We start from the raw sequence: 24,799 nt of genomic DNA on the forward strand, positions 1-24,799 counted from the left end.
TTCAAAGGCAAGCCCCTAAAAACTCCTGAGTGGTCATGTTAAAATGTTAGGAAAGAGCTCTCAACTCAAGAGTTTCTCTAGTTAAACTAGAACCAATTAGATAAAAGAGTGTTATATCTAGGGCAAAATCAAAATAGCAAGTGTGACATTAGTATGAGACATCAATGAACATTAAAAGTAAAAACAAAAACCAATATCCTCTAAAACAGGGAACTATACATTTAAATGGGGAAAAAAAGTTCCTTAATTTTCAGTAACAATCAGATGAAGTTTGCACTTCCTTAAATTAAGAATGTAAGAAACTAATAACCTCAGCAGTATTTAGCAGTATATAAGACTTTATCATGAATAAAAATCACACATTTTTATATCAAAACTATTACAAATATCTCAAAATGTTGTTGTAATATATTTAGAAAATAGTTTTTACATCTCAGGCTATATCTTATTATTTAATTCACTAATAAAGAAAGATCACAATTTTAATATTTTGATATTAACTCAACATAATTTATTTCTTTTATTATCCTATGAATTTTATTTTATGCACTTAAAAACTTTATTCCAAAAATGAAGATCACAAGATTCACAGAAATAAATAAATAAATTATTAAATGGGCTCCAATGAAAGACCTAACATGGTATAATAACCTAGTTTCAGAAACATGAATCACATGGTTCTCATGTCACAATGGAGAGAACAGGTATTTCAGGTATTTACTCACTCTGACCCGTCAAGCTAGTTCTAGAAACAAAATTTTAGGTTAAAAAGTTCAATCAGTCTATAATAAGCTCATTAAACTCTTCAGAAAAAAACTGAGAATAATAAATCCATAAAGAGATCATAAAGCATTTCATTTGTTATTATGGCTAATTTTTAAAAAGTATCTGTTAGATACATATTGCAGGACTTAACAATTGAAATGCTATGATGGGTGCATTTCTTTCAAGTCTGACTGGAGAGAGAGAAAAGGATAAGTTACAGATGAAACAAGAATGACAAGTCGGGCACAGGCACAGTAGCACACGCCTGTAATCCCAGCGACTTGGGAAGCTGAGGCAGGATGACCACAAGTTTAAAGCCAGCCCTGTTTCAAAAAGGTCGAGGGAGGGCTGGGTTGTGTCTCAGTGGTAGAACACCTGTCTACCACATGTGAGGCATTGGGTTTGATTCTCAGCACCATATAAAAATAAACTTAAAGAAAGGTATTGTGTCCATCTACAATAATTTTTTTTCTTTTTTTAAAAAAAAGGTCTAGAGATGTGTGTCAATGGTTAAATACCCCTGGGTTCAAACCCTGGTACCAAAAAAAGAATAACAATGCTAACAGTAATTAACTACACTTTTCTCATTATTTGTATATATTTGGAATTTCTATTTTTTACTTATTTACTTACTTATTTACCTATTTATTTATTTTAGTTGTTGATGGACCTTTATTTTATTCATTTATTTATACGTGGTGCTGAGAATCGAAACCAGTGCCTCACAAGATGCAAGCACTCCACCACTAAGGCACAGCCCCAGCCCTATATTTGGAATTTTATACAACAAAAAGTTTAAACTATGTTCCAGTTAGTTCACAAAAAACAGATTTACTAAAGTTTATTAAGAGATACTCCTGTGAAGGTCAAGAACATCATCTACCACATCTTTTCATTTAGTTTCTCACAGTAATAGTTATGACGTCTGTACCACTTTATTCTTATAATCTTGGTAATATTTCTAGCCATAGTCTCCTCCAAAAAAAAAAAAAAAACTGGATAGAATAACAAAAGTTCAGCAGGTTTAATTACACCTAGGCTATTGTTGGGAAAGAGACTAACTAAAAAATCCTGCCAAGAATATCATGTGCTCTGTGGACACATCTCTTAAAAAACTGGATGTCAATAAAACACATAAGCATTTGCTCAATTAGATGTACCTTGATCTGTTACAACTCAAATGCAAGAATGTTGGCCAAGTAACAATTTAGCACACAAGTAACACTGCACAGGATCTACTATCTAACTTTCAGATGATTTAAGATATTCCATAAAGATTTTTTTTTCCTGCCAGTAAGAAAGGGCTTATTGTTTGGTTGTGATAAGGTAACAGTCCCATTGCTACCTCTTCTATGATACTGTGATAACATTTCATTGATAAAGGAATCATTTGATGTAAACCTCACTTGTTTGGCTCAACAAGAAATATGTCATTTATTTCCTGATTGCTAGAAATGACTACATGTCTATATATCCTCGTTTACCATGGTAAAGGATTTAAAAAGACTAGGTCCTCCTGGGTTAACCTCAACAATGAATCGCCATATCATGTACAACCACAAGAATGTGATTTTAAATAGAATAAATTATACTTCATGTATGTATATTTCAAAATATACTCTACTGTCATACATATCTAAAAAGAATGAAAAAATAAATTCACCTAAAAAAACAGTATTCATATTCAATACATATTAAATAGGAATGTCCAATCTTCCTGATGAGCTTAGCTAATTCTGTCTTCTCTGGGAATAAACTGTTCACTCATGAGAGAAGAAAAATTCTTACTTATACATAATGAATTGTTTTTTAAAAAGCTTTTTGCCTAGAATATATTTTTAATAATAATGTGGAATTGTATTAACTCTAGAATTAATAGAGTAATTAGACAGTCCAAACTAAATGACCCAAGATATTGTCAACAATCTCTCAAGATCATTCCCAACTAATATGTTATGATTCATTCCTTTGCCAGAAAAGTTTACTCTAAGAATAGAAACTAATTCTAGTTTATAAACTACCAACTAGTCTTACCAATACTATTTCAAATGAGAAAGCATTTACCAAAAAAACCAACAGCAAATCCAAATAAACAAGTTATCTTAAATAGCTACTAAGACACACTTATACATTCTGTATAAACTCAAAACAAAACCATAGTAACTTATAATTTATAAAACCATTAAAATCTTTTGGTGTGTTTACTTTTCATCTCCTCTAAGAGATTATATAATTCTTCTAATTATAAAATTATTCTAATTCCATGTCCTTGTAAATAGGCATGTACACAACTTGTCAAATAGTTTGTTCTATTTTGTTTCTTTTTTTAACTTTTTTTTAGTTGTAGATGGAAACAATAACTTTTATTTATTTATTTTTTAATGTGGTGCTGAGGACCAAACCCAGTGCCTCACACATGCTAAATCTAGTGCTCTATAACTGAGCCACAACCGGAACCCCTACTTTGCTTCTTTTTATAGCTACATAAATAAGTACACACACATACACATATGCACACAATTTTTTTTCTCTTTATCGTATCTTCTTGTTTAGGTTGCAAGCCCCAGGAATTTAACTCACATTATCAATTACATGGAAAGTTTTGTGCTTTGCACTCATCCAAAAGAAAACAGGTATTATTATCTCACATTTTATTAAAATGAAAACAGTGGCCAATAAAGTAATTATCCCTAAGTTGCTGGAAGCAACCTGTGAAATGTGCGTGAACCCAGTTGATACAGAAACCATTGGTAGGAAAGTCTGCTATCCGGGAACTCCCAGCAGCAGCCGGCATCCCTGATGGTTGAGACTGCCTAGTACATGTGACTTTCTATATAGCTCTGCCACAGGTTCCGCACAGGACCAGAGATGGGTGGCTTGCCAAGATGCCAGTCAACATGTTTGCTGCAAGTCCCCTGCCACACCAAGAATCAAGAATCCTCTTGCTGAAACCTTATCCCTGCCTTTGATGTAGTCTCCCTTAAATGAAGGACAGGAACCATTTTTCTAGTCGTTCCAGCTCCTATGTAGACTGGAGGACCTATCAGGAGCTCCCCTTTTTTGAACCTAATTTCTGGCTCTGGCTCTTATTTCTTTACTAAATATTTCAGACTTTCTTTTACTTAGCTGGCTCATCACCTCCTGAGCAAGAAACTACCCTGGAGGGGTGCTAGCTGACCCATAACGTTGTCATCCAAATAATAAACAGTTACATCTGTATAATTTTTTTTTATTTTTTTTATAATTTTTTAATATTTATTTTTTAGTTTTCGGAGGACACAACATCTTTGTTTGTATGTGGTGCTGAGGATCGAACCCGGGCCGCACGCACGCCAGGCGAGCGCGCTACCGCTTGAGCCACATCCCCAGCCCATGTATAATTTTTAAACCACATTCTTCTACCACTCTACAGTTTCTAATATTTTTAATTGATAGAATAAACATTTATTGTATACTTTCTATGAGGTAGAAAACTATTCTAGACTCTGAAATATTGTGGTAAATGAGACAAAACAGACCCTGCCCTTTTCAGTATTACACTCAAGTGAGAAAAACAAAACAAAACAAAAAAAGATCATTTAATTATACGTTATAACCCCAGATAATGAAAATATAAATAGGGTAAAGAGCCAGAGGAGGAAAACACTGGATCTTTTTAGTTAGGATAATAAGGAAAAGCCTCTCTAGAAAGTGACATATAAGCAAATGCATGACTGATAAGGAAACAAGTCATGTGAAAATATGAAGAAAACAAAAATGGCAGAGCAAAAGCAAATGGAAAAACCTTAGGCAGAATGGAATTGTTTGTTCAAGGATGAACAGAAAGGCCACTGAGGTAAAATGAAGGGAGTAAAGCAAAGTGAAATTAGAGAAAGGAGCCAGATCAAGAAGTCTTATAGACTATTATTTTTTTAAAAAAAATCCTGTTTGCTTTTAATGGAAGTCACTTGAGAGTTTCAGACAGAGAAATGAATAAACTTATAACCTTTAAAGATCTCTTCAGCTGTAATACTGAGAAGTGACTGAGTTGGGGATAGAAAAAAAATAGCTATTCAATATGGTAGCTTCCAGTCCCAAGTGGCTACTAAACATTTGAAATGTGGATCATTTGAACTGAAGTGTGCTTTAATAATAAAATATACACTGGATTTCAAAAATTTTACTAGGAGAGAAAAGTAAAATACCAACTTTTTACATTTATTACATGTTGAAGTGAAAGCAATAATATTTTTTATACACTAAGTTAAACAACATAATTAAAATTAATTTCACTTGATTCTTTTTTTAATGTAGCAACTATAGAATCTTAAATTACAAATGTGGTTCCCATTGTATTTCTACCTGATAGTGCTGTTCTACTGGTGCCTTAGACTAAAATTTTTAAAAGGTGGAAGTGATAAGAAGCATTGGATTCAGGATATATTTTGAAAGTAAAGCCTATAATAACTTGGCTGAATAAATGCTGGGGTAAGGAAAAGAGAGAAACTGTGATTTCAAAATTTTTTTCTTCGGGAATTTGGTAACTGGTAGTAAAATATATTAGGATGGGGAAGTCTTGCATGAAAACTCAAAGTTCTGTTTCAGAATATCATATCTGAGCTGCCCTGTTGGATATCTCAATAACAGAGTCATGATCTCAGAATTCACAAACAAAAAGAGCATCATTCATCAGGAAATGACACTCCTCACATTGTGTAGCATTCTGCCTAAGAAGTTATATCCAACAACTATGTACCTAGTATTCTCTAGGTAGAATACACCTAACCCATATTTTTTACTAACTGTTAGAAAATAATGTAAGTATGTAAATTTGGTTCATGTATAATATTAGTTATATAATAAACATTTGAGAAAATATATGAGTTAGGAGTTCAAATGTTTTAACCTAACAGCCCAGGTATCAAATGCCAGCCACCACTGTACTAAAGTATGGTGCTCAGCAATATTTTTAAACCCTCTATCCCTTGGTTTATTCACCTCTAAAATGAATTATCTTATTTAATCCTCATACACAAAGTATGAGGATTAAATAAGATAATTCATGTAAGGTAATTTACCTGGTACACAGTAACAACTTAATACACAACAGCTATTAACCATTATATAAAAACATTCCATCACAGTGAGAGATGGAATAAGTAACAAAGCTATAAAGTTTCTAGGACAGTTTCTTTCTAGCTTTACTTTAGTATATATAATATAATACTTTAGAATATATAATACCTTATCTCAGCAGTCTCCAAAAATCTCTTACCTGTAAGTAGTGTTTGGAACATAGACATCCCTTGCAGGAAACTCCAAAATTTCTCTGGTAGGTCTGACTCTACTGTCGGGATAAAGCTTCACTTGAAGCAGCTCTGGGGTTAGGCAATAATGAGGATTTTCGGGTGCAGGAGAAATGTCTATCTTCAGCTGAGCTACATATAAAAATGTAAGAACAATGTAATCATAATAAATAAAAATTCAATGACTGGCATATTTTAGATCTGAACTGTCCCCCAAAGGCTCTTGTGTTAAAGGGTTGATAGCCACATGTGGTATTATTGGGATTGGTGGAACCTTTAGGAGGTGGCGCTTAGTGAAAGAAGTTAGGTCACTGTGGGTGGGACCCTTAAGAAGATACTGAGACCCAGCCACTTTCTCTGGTTTTGCTTTATACTTGCCATGAAGTAAGTAGATTTGCTCTACCACATGTTTCCCGCCATAATGCACTGCCTCACAACAGGTCCAAAAGCAACAAAGCCAATCAACTATGGACCAAAACCTCTGAAACTAAAAGCCAAAATAAATCTTTCCTCCTTTTTAAGTTCATTTTTCTCAAATAATCTGTCACAATTATAGAAAGCTGACTATAATAATGATAAAAATGATTTGGGAAGAACTGAGATCCTATTTTGCAGAAAGTCTGGGAAGAATACTACAGAAGTCAAATTACTATCATCTCAGACTTTAAATCATTTTATTTTATTGAGTCTCGAACTTGGAAATTATTAATACCTGAATACATGCATATAACTTAACAAATGCTTTCTGAATAATGAATGGAAGAAATCAATAAGAATTAAAAAAAAAAACGTACAGTGATAAGCCAACAGTTCAAGGCTAAATGATTTATTTTGGCTTAGTAGATTTCAAAACAGCTTTACTCTGGAATGGTTTGTTCTGAATATTTAGCATTCCATGTGCACATTTTTCCCTCTAGAAAATAATTTTAAGCCAGAATATTACTCATCATTTTCATTTTAGAACTCAAATTATCAAAGGTGCTAAATCCTACATATAAATCATTAGAACACATTATAGTTGATAAGGTGAAGAAGATTGACAATTACTGAGCATAGAAATATGTATGGGCCAAATAAGCGAAAATAAGGAATGCATAACTGTAACTAATATATTAGTGATGACAACAGTCGTAACCAAACATACTCAAATATTTGAAAATACCTGTAATAGGTCTCAGTCGCCGTAAGACAGAAGATGGCCTTCTCATATCAGCAAGGAATTTATACAGATCTTCATCACTTAAACGGTCTCCTTCCTGATTTAAATGATAGAAATAGAAGTACGTGGTAAAACAAATATAGTAGACAGAAATACATTTATACTGCTTGCTAATTAGCATGAAATTCTTCTATAATGCTGTCAGAATGAAAAATTCAATTAATAAGTATAAATATCTCAACTTATTCTCTTTTCTGTTGGTCTTTCAAATTTTACTGAGATTTATGATAGCATTATCTTTCTTATTTACTTATAGTCCATTATCTACACCTATATAGTACTAGAGAACACTATAAAATATAGAAAACAAATACAAGTTAGAGGTAGGTGAAAAGAAAAAAAGGAATATAGATATAAAACAGAATCAATAAGCAATGTAATGTAAAATGCAAAAATCTACAAGTCTTATAAATTTGTTATACTTGAGTTCATATTTGTCTTTTCAACTTTATATTACCTAATTTCTCAAGTGCAAAATCTACAGATTGGTTAAAGTTTTTTATAAAAGAAAAACAACAATAAAACTGCTGTTAAGGAAAAGCATAACTATCCTGATACTAAGACTATGAGAAAAAAAAAATCTTCCAAAATTATCTCAATCCGAGACAAAAAGTGGGCAAAAATCTGAATAATATGAAATTTTCAATTTAATGTTAATATTTTCTTTTTTTCTTATAATTAAAATAGTTCGAGGTTGATTTTTTTTCCTTTACTAAGAGTCAGTATTTAATCCAAACCACCTGCTTTTGACATTTCATTTTCTTATTTGTATATATGCTTATTTGTATGTTGTCCTGTATTTTATGTAAGACTACTTTGTTACTGTGAGCTTCCCTAGAGACATTTTTCATTTGTTCATTATTATATTCTAACTGGGAACAGAATAGATCTTCTTTTATCTCATTATTTGGGAAGTGATTTTTAATTTCTAAGTGGTTATAGATTTTTTTGTTGGTACCTTTAAACAGTTTTTACTCTTATTTGGGTTATGGTTGGAGAATTTGACTATATATAAAGTTTTTTCAGTTACCTAAGATAAAGGTTCATTTACTAAAAAATAGTTACTGAAAGAATAAATCCTCTCCTTTTGACTACAGAATTAATATAGTCCTTATTCATAATACATTCAGATTATCTCTAGACTAAATTACTTCCATTTACTTAACCTATAAAATTATATTACTGGCCTCTACCATTTATGTCCTATTTCTGTGCCTTTAGCTGGTTGTGCCATAATTCCCACCTCTAGATTTGGTCATGTGCCTTCCTTTGGCCAGTAAGTAAATATGTGCAAAAGAAACTAGAAAGCATTTGCACAATTTAGCTTGCCCTCTCTCTCTCTTGAATTTCTGGCACTGCTATGAGAACCTGACCAAGCTAACCTGCTAGAAGATAAGAGCAGACATTCAGAGCCATGGAACAAAGCTGAGTCATTTCAGTATAACCAGCAGAAGTCAGGCTAGATCAGCTGATACCAGCCAACCTTCAAACACTAGTTTGCTGGAGTAGTCTAGCTGACACTTGCCCCCTCATCATTGCTTGTTTACTGTTCTGTAATCCTGAGACTACAAATAACTCATGAAGCTGTCAATGTATAGAATAATGTCTCTAAAGCAAATGTGTGAGTTTGACTTTGTTTTAAAATCTTAATATACTTCTAATAATTTTTGGCTTGAAACATTTTATATATAAACACTCTTGATAACTAAATCATCCCAACTGTAGATAGTAATCTCTCATAAAATAGGGGAAAAACTGCTTACTGTGTCTCATTTAAGGGAAATTTATGTCTTGAATTCTACTTTGCTAAAACTGTATCTCTGCTTTTTACTTAATTTGCATTTGTGTAATGTATAATTTTCTAGCTATTTAAAAATACTTATAGGGGCTGGGGATGTGGCTCAAGCGGTAGCGCGCTCCCCTGACATGCGTGCGGCCCGGGTTCGATCCTCAGCACCACATACAAAAACAAAGATGTTGTGTCCGCCGAGAACTAAAAAATAAATATTAAAAAATTCTCTCTCTCTCTCTCACTCTCTCTTTAAAAAAAATAATAATAATAAAAATAAAAATACTTATAAATAAATAGCACATGCTCATGGCTAAATAGATTTAGTACAGAATTTCAGAAAACAAATTGCAAATGCTTTCCTTTTTATTGCTCTACACTTCTAGTAATCATTTAAGTTTTCAGAAGTACTTAGTGCTAATTTCCAGTTACCAGTATTTAAAACAAGTGTCTACCAGTGTGCTATATTGCTCAGTGGGGTGATTATAGATAACAATAATGAACATCAAATTTCAAAAAGAAGTATATATTGTAAGTTTTCACAATAAAGAAAAGATAAATGTTTGAGGAGAGAAATCTTTTAACCTCATTTAAAGATATTACACTGTATACATATAATGAAATACCATATTATCCCCATTAATATGTATAATTTTTGTTTTTATATACAAATTTTAAAATAAATCAAATTTAATTTTTAAAAATAGTGTCTGTTACATGATGAATGCTCCAAATATAACTGTTGGCTAAACAGGAGAGGGGTAGATGGCTTATTGATTCTGGTTTACTGCACCAGTTCAAGGATATAGAAGGTTGATGAAATAAAAAGAAAGCTATGTAAACAGTAGCAGAAGTGACACAGCAGCTGAAATAGAAACCGAAAGAAGCATCATATCTCCAAGATTGTGTTATTGTTTCAGATTAATCTACTGCCCTGGTTTCCACCTGTATTTGTCCTATCATTTCATTCAGGTAACACTGTTATAGCCTTCTCTGGATGCTTTCTTTTATAACTGTCCATAATAAAAAGACCCTTACCACTTTATCATTTGCTTTTTATCCATTAGAATGTCTCACAGGAGTCACCTATGAATACCACTGACCTGTTTCAGAGAAGGGAGCTTCAAGTAGATTGCTGTCAATTCAATGAACATTCTGACCTTGTCCTCTCAAATTATAATTAGAGAATTCCTTAAAATAACACCTCAAAATGAAGAAGTCTGAGATAATTCTTAGCATTTTCCTTCAATCTAAGTTTCCTCTCTATTCATAGATGAATCCATTCATCTTCTCACTTAGGACAAAAACTTTCAAAATTTGTTGATCTTGATTGCAATATAATAATCCATTTTACATCAAAACCCAAAATACTCATATACACAAAATGGCTCCCTAAGCAATATTTAACCACAGGAAGCACAACACACTATTATTTTTTCTGCTGGGTATTAACTTCTAAACTGGTTTCCAATACCACTAATGGGTCATGATTGGCTTGTGAAAAATACTGATTTGATTTGAAGTGGAAGGAACAGCTTTCAAAGAAAATGTCCTTAAAGAAAAAACACTCTTGGATATATAAATCCATCTCTTAAAACACTGACTACAATTTAGCACAGAAATGAACTATACAGGTCTAAATGTTTTATTCCACATACTGTAGATTATGGTAGTCTAGGTCAGAAAAATTGGGGTGGGGAAGACAAAGAAAAGTACACATTCACTCTAAGGAAATTCATAAATCATCAATGCTTAAGATAAGTTATACATTACAAATGAGAAATAAGATATAGGTATGAAAGATTAATTTTGATGCATTAATAATGTTAAAGTCAATTTTATATAACTATAATAATAAAACAATAGAATATAAATTGTTTCTTATTCTTATAGCTTTTACTCTTATTATTTTTTAAATTTTTATTCTTTCTTTAAAGTTAGGCTGGGAATATGGCTCAGAGGTAGGGCACTTGCCTAACATGTTCAAGGCCCTGGGTTAAATCCACACTACCACCATTAAAAATAAATAAATAAATAAAAGTTCTAATACTAAAAAATTGTGCTTTTATGTGTAATAAGGATTGTAATGCATTCCACTGCTGTCATGTATTTTTAAAAAAATTTAAAAAGTTCTTAGAATCACACATGATTCTAAGAATCACACATGATTCTAAGAATCACAGAATGTACATGTATGGTACAATTATTACTTTCCTGAACTAAAACTAAAAGAAATTTATATACAAACATCTTCCCAGAACTCCTACATGACAGAACAATACCTGCTTAAAAAAATTGGTCACTGTAAGAGTAGCAGGTCGAAAGCTGGTCAAGTTGCAAGAATCATCTCCACTTGTTGTCCTTTCAAGTGATCGTCTGCCAACAATACTAGAATTCCTCCTTTCTGACCAGGACCCTTTTCGTTCTACCAAGGGGAAATAAAATAAGACAATCATTTTCATAAAATTTTAAATTTAAAGCAGCTTTCAAACCTAGGGAAGAATCCACTAATACACTAAAATTGAAAATTGTAGCATATTAGAGAGATTAGGAAGAAATCTCTTGAATCTTTTGGCTCTCTTTTTAAAAGACTATAACACACAAGGAGCTATGTGTATGATCAAAGATATACTACAAAAAGCAGCTATGGAGGAGCTAGCTACTCATTTATATGACATATTTGCCAAAATGGAAATTTTAGTCACCTATAATGGTAATACAGTCTTAGCATTTGAATTTGAAACAGAACTGAAAGATAAAAACTTCACGAGGTAATTCTTTTTCCTTGTGGTGCAAAAGATCCGTGTATATAAGATAATTCTACTATTTAAAACAAACAGAACAACCAAATTGAAGATCAATGATGAAACAGAATATATGAACAAAACTATAAACAAACTGGACCAAAGAGACATTTATTTTAGACTTTACTAAGTAAGAGAGAATTACATATTCTTTAAGCACTTATAAAACATTCTCCAAAACAGTCCATATAATAAGACATAAGATAAGATACAATAAATCCAAAAGAATCAAAATCATGAAAAATATGTCCTCCAAAAACAGTGGAGTTTGGGGCTCGGGTTATAGCTCAGTAACAGAGCACTTGCCTAGCATATGTGAGGCTCTTAAGTTCAATCCTCAGCACAACATAAAAATAAAGAAAGAAAATATAGGTATTATGTCCATCTGCAACTAAAAAAAAATATTTTTAAAAACAGTGGAATTAAATTATAAATCAATAGTAAAAAATGTGAAGAATTCACAATTGGAAGTGAAATAGCACTTGGGAATAGCCAATGGGAAAAGAAGGGATTATACACAGGAAATTATAAAGTAAGATGTATGAAAATAAAAATGAAACAAGTGGAATACTGAAAGCAGTGCTCAGAGGAAAATGTATAGCTAAAAAATGCCTATATTAAAAAGAAATATTTCAAATCAGTAACATAATCTCATACTTCAAGGAACTAGCAAAGAGAAACTAAGACCAAAGAGAGCTGGATACAGAAAAGACAATATCGGAGTAGAAACTGATGAAATAGAAACTAGAGAAAACAACAGAGAAAAATCAATAAAACCAAAAATTATTTCTTCAAAAAGAAAACATTCACAAACCTTCAGCTAAATTAATGAAGAAAAATGGAAAAGCTTACTATACTAATGTCATAAATTGAAGAGCAGTATTACTACTGAATCTACAGGTTAAAAGAAATATATATATCAATATTATAAACAAGTATAGGCCAATACTTAGATAATAATTCAAACTTACATGAAATGTACAAATTTCCAGAAAGATACAAGGTACTAATAAATCTGACTCAAGATAAAAGAGAAAACTAAAACAAGTGAAGAGGTCTAATTAGTATAGAAGAACTTACCACAAGAAAAGACCAGGTCAAGAAAGCTTTACTGGAATTCTTCCAATCTTTAAAAGAACTAATAACAATCATCCAAGAACTCTTCCAAAACACAGAAGGAACACTTCCTACTCCATTCTATCAGGCCAGTATTACCCTGACACCAAAACCAGACAGAGGTATCACAAGAAAGAAAAACTACACACCTACAAAGTAAACCATATGAATAAAGATGCAAAATGCCTGAACACAATAACTAGCAAACACATGGAAAAGATTATATGCCATGACCAAACAGGACTTTCCCAGGAATTTAAAGTTAATTTAACATCCAAAAAATAATCAATCAATGCAACAGGGCAAAACATAAAAATCATTTCAAGAGGCAGAAAAAAACATTAGATAAAATTCAATCATCTTTCATGATAAAAGCACTAAAAAAAAAAATTAGGAATAAAAGGGAACTTCCTCAACCGACTAAAGCACATCTGCCAAAATCCTACTACAGTCTGGTATTTAGCTAAGTGATAGAGCATATGCTTATCCTGGGATCAATCCCCATCACCAAAGGAGGGAGAAGAGAAAGAAGAGGGAGAGGGAGAGAGAAAAGGAGAGGGAGAGGGAGAGAGAGAGAGAGTGAAAAGAAAATCCTATAGCAAACACAGTGCTTGATGTTTGTAAAAGACAGAATGAATACATCCTAAGATCAGGAGTGAAACAAGGATATCCACTCTTGCCACTTCTACTTATCTTTGTTTGGAGATTCTAGTTAAGACAATTAGAAAAGAAAAATTTTAAAATGCATACAGATTAGAAAAGTAAACCTATTTTTATTTTCAAATGTCTTAATTTTATATATAGAAAATCCCAAGGAATCTAGAGAAAACAAACAATAACAATTAGAATTAACAAATTTAAAAAATGTTTCACAGTACAAGATCAATGTGCAAAAGTCAAGTATGTTTTTATACACTAAAAATGGTCATTCTGAAATCTAAATCAAGATGATAATTCCATTTAAAATAGTATCAAAATGCAATAAAATACTTGGGTATAAATGTAATAAGGGCAAAAGATATACTGAAAACTACACAACATTGCTAAAAAAAAACTAACAGATTTAAATAAATGGGGGAAAACATCCCATGTTCTTGGAGTCAAAGACTTAATATCATTAAGATGACAATAATTTATAAATTGATCTATAGATTCAATGCAAACCCTATCAAAATTCTAGCAGTCTTTCTACAGAAATTGACAACTAATCCAAACTTTCATATAAAAATACAAGGAATCCAAAATAGCCAAAATAATCTTGAGAAAAGCTAACAAAGTTAGAGGCCCAGTTTTCTCAATTTCATAATTTGCTAAAAGCTAAAGTAAAACAGTATAGTATTGGAATAAGGTTAGACATCTAGATCAGTGGAATGGAATTAAGAGCCCAGAAATAAACCTACAATCTATAATCAATAGATTTTTGACAAGCATGCTAAGACTATTCAATGGGTTATTTTAATAGCCTTTTCAACAAATGGTGTATGGACAAATAAAAAAATAATAAAGTTGGACCCTGATCTTGTATTGTATATAAATTTTAACTTAAAACTGATCATAACCCTAAATGTAAGAGCTAAAACTACAAAAATGTTATAATAAAACCTAACAGTAAATTGTCTTAATCTTGGGTTAGGTATCAGTTTCTTAGACACAACACCAAAATCACAGTGACAAAAATAAATAGAAAAACTGGACTTCACCAAAATTCAAAACTTCTGTACTGTAAATAATACCACCAAGAAAAGAGAATCCAAAATAAGAGAAAATATTTTCAAATCATACATTAGATATGGGATTTGTATCCAGTACATGTAAAGAACTCTAACAACTCAAAGACAAGAAGATAAAAATCACATTTAAAAATAAGGCATTAATTAAATAACAAAAAGACAACAAAGCCATTAAAAAATGGACAAAGGATAATAATCTATAATCTTCAAAGAAGACACACAAAAAGCCAATACACACAAAATGATGCTTAGTATCATTAGTTATCAGGGAAAGGCAAATCTAAACCATGATGAGATAACACTTCACCTGAGCTTGGCTGGTTGGTTATAATCAAAGAACAGATAACTAAGTACTGGCAAAGATTTTGGAAAAATTGGAACTTTCATAAATTGATAGCAAGATGTTTGAAAGTGAAGTCACATTGGAAAATAATATGATAAATCCCCAAAAGGTTAAACAGAATTATCATACAACTAGCTATATATTTAAGAGAAATAAAAATATATGTCCACACAAAAGCTTATATATGAATGGTCATTACAGCATTTATTCAAAATAATCAAAAAGTGGAAACAACCCATATGGCCATCAAATGATAAACAGATAAGCCAAATATAGTACATTAATACAATGAATTATCATGGCAATAAAAAAAAGGCAGTGATACATGCTACAAATGGGATGAACCTTATGAAAACACGCTAAGTAAAAGAAGCTAGCCACAAAAGAACTCATATTGTAAAACTGCTTGTGTATGAAATGCCTGGCATAGGAAAATCCTTAAAGACAGAAAGTGTATTAGTGGTTATTTACAGCTGGGTTTGGGAATTAGAGGAGAATGAGGAGTACCTGCTAATGGGTACAAAAGTGTTTCAAAATTAGATTGTGGTGATGGTTGCAGAACACTGTGAATATAACAAAAACCACTGTATTATACTCTTTAAATAGGTGAATTGTATGATATTCAAATTATACTTCAATAAAAGTGTTAAATGAAAAAGAAGAAAAAAATTATTTCTATGCCACACTGTGCAGTATATAAATAAGACTATATAAGAAAAAATAATTATACATTTAGAAATATTTTATATAAAACATGCTTACCTCCAGTACTGATTTCTACTTCTGTAGAATCTCTTTCTAAACTCCCAGCACTGCTAACAATATTCATCAAATGAATGGCAGTCCAAGCAAAAGGCATGCGATATTTCCCGAGTCTTTGGCAAAACTGATCAGCCTGACTTTTCAGCTTCTCCAATTTTTCCTTATTCTGCAAAAAAGAACTTCAAACATTATTAAGCTTGAAAGAAATCAATTAGATGTTATTTAATACTATATAAAGGGGTAGGTTAAGAGTTTTAAATTTTCAACAAAGATAAGAAAGGCAATTTATACTTTTCAGAGATCAAGTAACAATGCATTATCTTAACCACTCAACAATCTCAATTCTTTCTACAAAGATATCCCCTGAAACAAATATTAAGGTGGCCTGCAAGAGCTAACCAATGGTCTGACTGAAAACCTCCCTAACACACTCTTTTCCTATAGGATATAGGATAGACAGTATCTTACCTTAGAAATTAGGGCTGGAAAGAGATGGAAAGAGAAATAAAGGGAAATAAAAAGGAAGAACTGGGAGTAGTGGCACACACCTGAAATCCCAGCAACTTGAAAGGATGAGGCAGGAAACAGCAAGTTTGAGACCAGCTTTAGCAACTTAGCGAGGCCCTGTCTCAAAATTTTAAAAAGTAAATAAAAAGGGCTGGGAATATAGCTCAGTGGGTAAGCACCCCTGGATTAAATTCCCAGTCACCGTGATCCCCAAAAAAGGAAAAAAGGAAGTAGGATAACAACAACAACAAAAATGACATAATAGTGAAATTCTTTAATATACTTTGTATTTACTGTCCCAAATTAACAACAGTAATAATGTGAAGGGGAAATGTCATTCTACCTTGGTGGCATCTGCTTCTTTGAAAATCATATATGGTTCTGCACACTCTCCAATGTCTCCTTGCTGTAGGACTTTTTCTAGCTGTAAAAGGGAAAATGTAAAGATTAATTAAGCTTTAAAAAAAAAAAGTCCAAAAAATGCAAGGATGGTTCAATATACAAAAAAAATCAATGCATTAACAAAATGAAGGCAGAAAATAAATATGATCATTTCAATTAATACAGAAAAAGCAGATAAAAAGCAGATACAGAAAAGTAGATAAAAGTTAACATCCTTTCCTGATAGAAACATTCAACAAACTAGGAATACAAGGAAAGAACCTCAACATAATAAAGGCAGTATATGAAAAACTCACAACTAACATTGTAACCAATGGTGAAAGACTGAAAGCTTTTCCTCTAAACCCAAGAACAAAACAAATATGTCCATGGCTTGCCTGTTCTACTCAACATAATGCTGAAAGTCAAAGCCAGAGCAATTAGTTAAGAAAATGAATAAAAGGTATCTGAACTGGAAAGTAAAAATTAAAATGATCTTTGCAGATGACATGATCTTTTTTTAAAATATATTTTTAGTTGTAGATGGACCTTTATTGTATTTATTTATTTATATGCAATGCCAAGAATCAAACCCAGTGCCTCACACATGCCAGGCAAGTATGCTACCGCTAAGCCACAGCCCCAGCCCTGACATAATCTTTTCTGTACCAAACTCTCACAGATTCCACCTCCCACAAAAAAAAAAAAAAAAAAAAACTATCAAAACTAATAAGTAAATCCAACAAATTGCAGGTTGCCAAAATGACACATTAACAATGAGGAATTGCAAAAGAAAATTAAGAAAACAATTACATTTATAACAACATTAAAAAGAATAAAATATTTAGGAGTAAACATAAAAAAGAAACTAAAATATTTACATAGTTAAATGAAAGTAGACACAAATAAATGGAAAGATATCCCATGTCCATGCACTGAAAGACTTAATAACATTAGGATGCCAATAATATCCAAAGTAATCTATTATTAATTAAATCTCTATCAAAATTCCAATGAGATTTTTTGCAGAAATAGAAAAACCCATCTTAATATTCAGAAAGAATCTCAAAAGGATCCGAATCATAAAAAAAAAAAACACCCTCAAGTGAAAAATTTAAAAAAAAAGTTGAAGGTCTCACATTTCCAGATGTGAAAATTTATTGCAAAACTAGAGTAATCAAAACAGTATGGTACTAGAATAAAGACAGACATACAGACAATGAAATAAAATAAAGTTCAGATATAAACTTCATATATATGGTCAAATGATTTTAGATAACAGTGCCAAGACCACTCAACAGAAAAAAAGATAATTTTTTTCAACAAATATTGTGGAAAGCTGGATATCCAAATGCAAAGAATAAAACAACCCTTACCTTACGCCATGATTACCTTACACCAAAATTAAGTCAAAATGCCAAATTATGCTATGTGCATGTACAAATACATCACAATGAATCCCACTGTTATTATGTACTAATATAAAACTAACAACAAAAAAAGAAAATCCGCAATGACTTTGTCATATAAAGCAAGTTAGAGAAAAATACCTCAATAAAATGGATATATACATGTCACACTCTATATGAATGGGGAGTGAATGTGCTTTTGAAAACTTAGTGTAATAGAAAATAAAGTGTAATGAATTCAGTAAGTTTTGTCAGTTGCCAGATACTATATGGCCTCATAAAAGAAACAGTGTGGAATTTACCCTGACACAGTTATGGGCATTTTGAAGGAAACCTGTTTTTCATAGTAGAAAATGAGTTGATATATTTGTACAATATATTTTCTCAATAACGTACTGGGTATTTAACAACCCCACCCTTTCACTTACACCTATATAGATAAAACAAATTCTCTTCTACTTAAGGAGTTTCTATCAAGTAGTACAAAAGCAATAACAAAAAATTAAGTCAAATGGATCAAAGACTTAAATCAGACTTAAAATCATGCCAGGCATGATGGCGCACATCTATAATCCCAGTGGCTTGGAAGGCTAAGGAAGGAGAACTGCAACTTCAAAGCCAGCCTCAGCAACTTACCAAGACTCTGTCTTAAAATAAAAACTTAAAAAAGGCTGGGGGTATGGCTCAGCCCTTAAAAAAAATGACTGGATTGAACTCTGGGTTCAATCCCTGGTAGCAAAAAAAAAGGACTTTAAGCCATAAAGTCCCTATAATAAAACATAGGGGGAAACTTCATAACCCTGGACTTGCAAATGATTTCTTAAAATATGACACAAAAAGCACAAACAATACAAGTAGGTAGATAAATTGGACAACACTGAAACTTACATTTACTATATCAAAGGACAAAATAAACAGAACAAAAAGGCAATGTACAAAATGAGAGAAAATATCTGCACAGCGTACATCTGACATGAAGTTAATTTCAACAATATATATATAAAAAAAACTCCTACAATTCAACAACAAAAACTTGATTAACCTACAGGCAAAGGACTTGAATAGATATTTTTCCAAAGAATTTACACAAATGGCCAACAAACATGTGGAAATATGCTCAACATCACACATTAGAGAGATGCAAATCACAATGAAATTATCATCTCACATCCATCAGGATGGTAGCTAACAACAGAAAATAAGTGTGAGTGAGGATGAGAAGAAAGTGAAACACTTATGCACTATTAGCAGGAATGTAAAATGGTAAAGTCACTATGAAAAAGAGTATGGAGTTTCCTCAAAAAATTAAAAATAGAATTTATAAAGTAATTTTATTTCCAGGTACAGATTCAAAAGAATTGAAAGGCCTCAAACAGATAATTATATATCAATATTCATAAAGGCGTTAGTCACTATAGCCATACAGAAGAAGCAAAGTGTCTATCAAAGTGGAGAATGGATTAGAATGTAATATATTTTTTTTTTCATATACATTTACAATGAAAAATTATTCAAAAAGGAAGGAAATCCTAACATACATTACAACCTACAGGAACCTTGAAAACATCATGTTAAGAGAAATAAGCCAGTCACAAAAAAGACAAATACTGCATGATTCCACTTATAAGAGGTAGCTAGAGTAGTCAAATTCATAAAAACAGAAAGTAAAATAAGGTTGGCAGGGGCTGGGGAAGAGCATCTAACAGGGAGTCATTTAGTGAGTATAGAGTTTCACTTTTGCACAACAAAAAACTTCTAGAGATGGTTTCACAACAATGTGAAAACAGTTAATACTGACCCACATACTAAAAAATTGTTAACATGATAAATTTTATGTTATGTGTAATTTTCCACAATTAAAAATGTTTTTAAAAGCAGTCAGTCATTAATTTATTTCCAGTTAATATATCAATATGCAAAATCCCAATTTAAAAATTACAACTCACAAGTGGCTAATATAATAGTTACTACTTACCATATTGCTCTAAAATGTCTCCCTTTCCCCCAATAGAATTTTTCAGGTTAAAAAAAATAAAAACTTGTAAATACAATAGCACAGTCTGATTACAGCATGTAATAAGAAGGAATTGGAGCAACTAAAATTCTGAAACACTGCTGATGGGACTATACTTTGAACAAACCATGCTAGGAAACTAGCTGTTTTCTAATAAAACTGAAGATATAAATACATGATGTTCAAGTAACATAACAATATTCCCAATAGAAATGCAACATATTTGTACCAAAAATCATGTAGAAGAATAAAAGGAAAAGCTAAATGACAGTGAAAGAAGTCAAAATACAAGTTATCTGTTGGAAGTACGGGCTACTCACTAGAAAGAAACAAGAGAACCCTCCAGGATGATGACGGTACATAACTTAGGCTCAACAGCGATTATACTGATGAATACATGTGTAAGAATCATCATACTATTTACCTCAAATATGTATACTATTCAGGGCTCAATGTACTTTGTATTTCAATTAAAATTGATAAATATCAAGTTAAATAACTCAAACTCATATTCATTGTTGGTAGGAACATAATTATCAAAGAGACTTTGGAAACTTGTTTGGCAGCATCTACCAAAGCTGATATACAAACATCCTATGACTCTAATTAGAAATTAGTAAAACTATCTATTTTCATAGACTGAAAATATTCACAGACTCACCAATAGAAGACAAAAACTTAAATGATCCAAAATGACCATCACCAATAAAATGGATACATTGTGATATATATAGACCATAAAATATTACAAAGTAATAAAAATTAATTTTAAAACTGTTGCATACAACAACATGGACTAATCACATTTTGGTCCCATTAATAACAGTCCTCAAGCTTTGGAAAAAGGAGGAAGCAGTAAATAGAATAGGTCACAGGATGGTTCCTGAGATTCTGCCAATGTTTTATTTCTAAACCTGGCTGGCTGGTCACAAAGTGTATTCATTTGGAGATAATTAATTAAGTTATATATTTATAACTTCTATAATTATGTCTTCAAATAATTAATTAATTAGTTATTTAAATAATTAGTTAGTTAATTAAATAATTTTAAGTGAACATTATGAAAATTTCCTTACTGTAATCCAAGTTTTTGTTTGTCTATTTGTGGTTTTCTTTCAATATGTTTTATATTTTTTTGTTCACCAAAATGGAAAGTGTACATAAGAAAAAAAACCCAAACATAGTGGTGTAATCCCTTCACATATTTGTCAGAAAATAACTGTACTAAGGAACATAAAAATAAGCAAGGGGCCAATAATTCTGGCTGACCCAAACCTCAATATCCTAGACAGAAACAAACTCCACTAATAGTCCCAATTCTTCACCCTTTTTTCCTTCCTTTTGCTATATGACACTGCAGTTTCTCCTTATAATGAGACCAAGTATATATCCCAATTCCTCGAGCTCATGTTGTTATGTGACCTGCTTTTGGTCAATGGAATGTCAGCAGGCCCCATGTAACCAAAGACTTGAAAAGTGCTTATGCAACTGAGTCTAGCCAGAATATCTTGCTGGAAAAGAAGACATCCAAAAAACACCACCAGCCAAATCATCAAACTCTCAGCCAATCTACAGACATTGATGCATGGGTATCACTACAGTGTAATGACTTTAATTCTTTTTAATTCTTTCCACCTGGAAAGAGTACAGCCTAGCTGACCAGCAGACAACTCAGATCCATGAACTGTACAAATGTTTATTGTGGTACCCACTGGAGCACTGTCTCTTTGTTCTTGTACAGCAGTAACCATCCAATACAAATGCCAGGGTAATATTTCTCTCAAGAAACAAAAAACACCCTGATGAGTCATAAATGAAAAAGAAAATCTCCTAAATACATTTCCTTTAAAATTTAAATAATAATTTCACTTGGTGTTTTTTTTTCTTGCAATTAGAGAAAAATCTTTAGACACACAAGATTATACTCTATATTTGTACCATACTGATTTTTCATTAATATTATTTCATTATACATTTCTGTAACATTAAAAGTTCTTCAAAATTGTGGTTTAATGGACATAGTATTACATCACATGAATGTACAATGATTTAAGTCCTTATTTCCTTATATTGCACATTTACATACAATTTTTTTATTCTTATTCCTATGTAAACCATTCATTCCTATGACAACAAATCTTGTCACTAATCTCATTTTCCAGCAACCAATATTTCAACCACTATCTATCTCTATATTACCAGCTAACTTTTAGCATGTAAAATAACTATATATATTATATTTTTTATATAATATAAATCTTTACTTGCAGTACTGTTCATTTAACTAAAATTTATTTTAACCTGAATTCATAGGAATATACCCACAAATTAGGACATTATTCCTGTGGGTAAAAAGAATTCATTTCATGAAAATCCATTTCATAACCTTATTATAAAATTCATTACCTTTTTATGATAATTTTATATAAATAAAGATAAAGTGATTAAGGAATATATTTTAGGCTACTCTCAAGTCAAGGTCAAGTTAAAGTAAATTATTCTTTAAGTTACACAAAGCTAAGTAGCTTAGTAACTTCAGAATTTGTAACTCTTTTTCTTAATCAGCTGACACTCAAATCATAATGCTCCTTGACATGATTTAGCTTTCAATATTAATATGATTTAGAAACTGACAAAACTATAGTATGGCTCTTGTGATGGTTAATTTTATGTGCCAATTTGGCTAAGGTATGACGCTCAGTTGTTTGGTCAAACACAATCTAAATGTTGCTATGAAGGCTTTTTTTAAGAAGTTGATTAACATTTAAAGCAGGAGACTGAAAGTAAAGCAGTTTATTGTGTGGGTGGTCTCATCTAAGCAGCTCAAGGGCTTGCAAGCAAAGAGAGTTTTCCCAAATAAGAAATTCTCTTTAAACCTGGAAACCCTGCCTGAGTTTCCAGTATGCTTTCCTGTGGACTTTGGACTCAAGACTATAAAATCAAATCTACTCCATTTTGCCTCTCTTTTCACAGTTTTAATTGGTGCATTATAGTTGTACATAATGATAGCATTTGTTACTATGTATTCATACATGCACTCAATATAACAATATAATTTAGCCAATATGTCTCCATCACTCTTCACCCACCTCACCCACTGATCCCTTTCCTCTTCTAATCTCCCTTTGATTTTCACTAGAACTGAGCCCACCCCCGACACACACACACACACACACACACACACACACACTTTTCCTTTCCTTTTTTCCTCCCTACAACCCCTGACCTTCTGAGTTTGGCTTATTTCACTTAACAGAATGGTCTCAAGTTGCATCCATTTTCCTGAAAATGACATAATTTCATTCTTCTTTATGGCTGAATAAAACTCCATTGTGTATATACACACCACATTTTCTTTATCCATGCATCCACTGATGGACACCTAGGCTGGTTCCATAGTTTGGCTATTGTGAATTGTGATGCTATAAACATGGGTATGAGGGATGGGTTGTGGCTTAGCAGTACAGTGCTCGCTAGCATGTGTGAGGCACTGGGTTTGATTCTAGGCACCATATAAAAATAAATAAATTAAACAAAGGTATTGTGTCCAACTACAACTGGAAAAAAAAATTTTTTAAATACATGGGTATGCGTGGGTATCACTATAATTTGATGACTTTAATTCTTTTTTCCCCTTTTTGTTGATTCTTTTTAATTATATACATTGGGATTCATTTTGACATAATTATAAGGGTATAGAATATAATTTTGTCTAATTCAGTCCCCAGTATTTCCCCTTTTCCTCCCTAATGACTTTAATTCTTTAGGATAAATACCAAGGAGTGGCATAGCTGGGTCATAGGGTGGTTCCATGACTAATCTTTTAAGTAACCTCCACATTGATTCCCATAGTGACTATACTAATTTACAATCCCACCAATAGTGTAGAAATGTTTCTTTATCTCCACATCCTCTCCAACATTTATTAGTGTTTGGATTTTGGGGGTGGGGGGGGTGGGGGGGGACGTACCAGGGACTGAACCCAGGAGCACTTAATCACTGAGTCCCATTCCCAGTCCTTTTATTTTATTTTTTATTTTGAGACAGGGTCTCACTAGGTCACTTACAGTCTTGCTAAATTCCTGAGGCTGGCTTCAAACCCATGATCCTTCTGCCTCAGCCTCCAGAGTTGCTGAGATTATAGGCGTGAGCCACTGCATCCAGCTATTGTTTGGATTCTTGATGACTGTCATTCTGATTTGCAAATCATGAAATCTCAGTGTAGTTTTGATTTGCATTTCCTTAACTGCTAATGATGTTGAACATTTCTTCATATATTTATTGGATTATTTGATTTTTTGGTATAAAATTTTTGAGTTTTTTATATATTCTGGATATCAATCCTCTGACAGAAGAGTAGTTAGCTAAGATTTTTCTCCCATTCTATAGTTTCTCTCTTTATATTCCTAATTGTTTCCTTTGCTACACAGAAGCTTTTTAATTTGACAGCATCCCATTTATAAATTCTTGACATTATTTCCTGAGGTTTAAGGGGTCCTACTGAGAAAAATAATGCCTGTGCCTATATGCTGTAGTGTTGGCCCTAGTTTTGTTTTGTTTTTTCTAGAAATAGCATAGTTTCTGGCCTATTTCCTAGATCTTTGATGCATTTTGAGTTGAAAATCAACTCAACTTTTACCTGAATTTTCAGTTTGCCCACCTGCCATATTAATCA

The 24,799-nt window shown here is 32.0% G+C and overlaps 1 protein-coding gene across 8 annotated transcripts in view; it reads right to left on the bottom strand.

The window, feature by feature from the left end:
* Dock7 (dedicator of cytokinesis 7) overlaps positions 1-24,799 on the bottom strand; it is a 200,539-nt gene that overhangs the window by 135,969 nt on the left and 39,771 nt on the right. For all 8 annotated transcript variants that reach the window (XM_046451169.2, XM_046451168.2, XM_058581538.1 and 5 more), the window contains exons 10-14: positions 16,664-16,744; positions 15,814-15,979; positions 11,341-11,483; positions 7,213-7,306; positions 6,020-6,182 (exon numbers count right to left, since the gene is read on the bottom strand). In XM_046451169.2, the coding sequence (XP_046307125.1) occupies positions 6,020-6,182; positions 7,213-7,306; positions 11,341-11,483; positions 15,814-15,979; positions 16,664-16,744 (647 nt within the window). The remainder of the gene's footprint in view (positions 1-6,019; positions 6,183-7,212; positions 7,307-11,340; positions 11,484-15,813; positions 15,980-16,663; positions 16,745-24,799) is intronic.

Source organism: Marmota monax, unplaced genomic scaffold (genome assembly GCF_021218885.2).
Source record: "Marmota monax isolate L192 unplaced genomic scaffold, Marmota_monax_Labrador192_F-V1.1 WCK01_AAM20220418_F8-fsc00023, whole genome shotgun sequence".
NCBI classification, from domain to species: Eukaryota; Metazoa; Chordata; class Mammalia; order Rodentia; family Sciuridae; genus Marmota; species Marmota monax.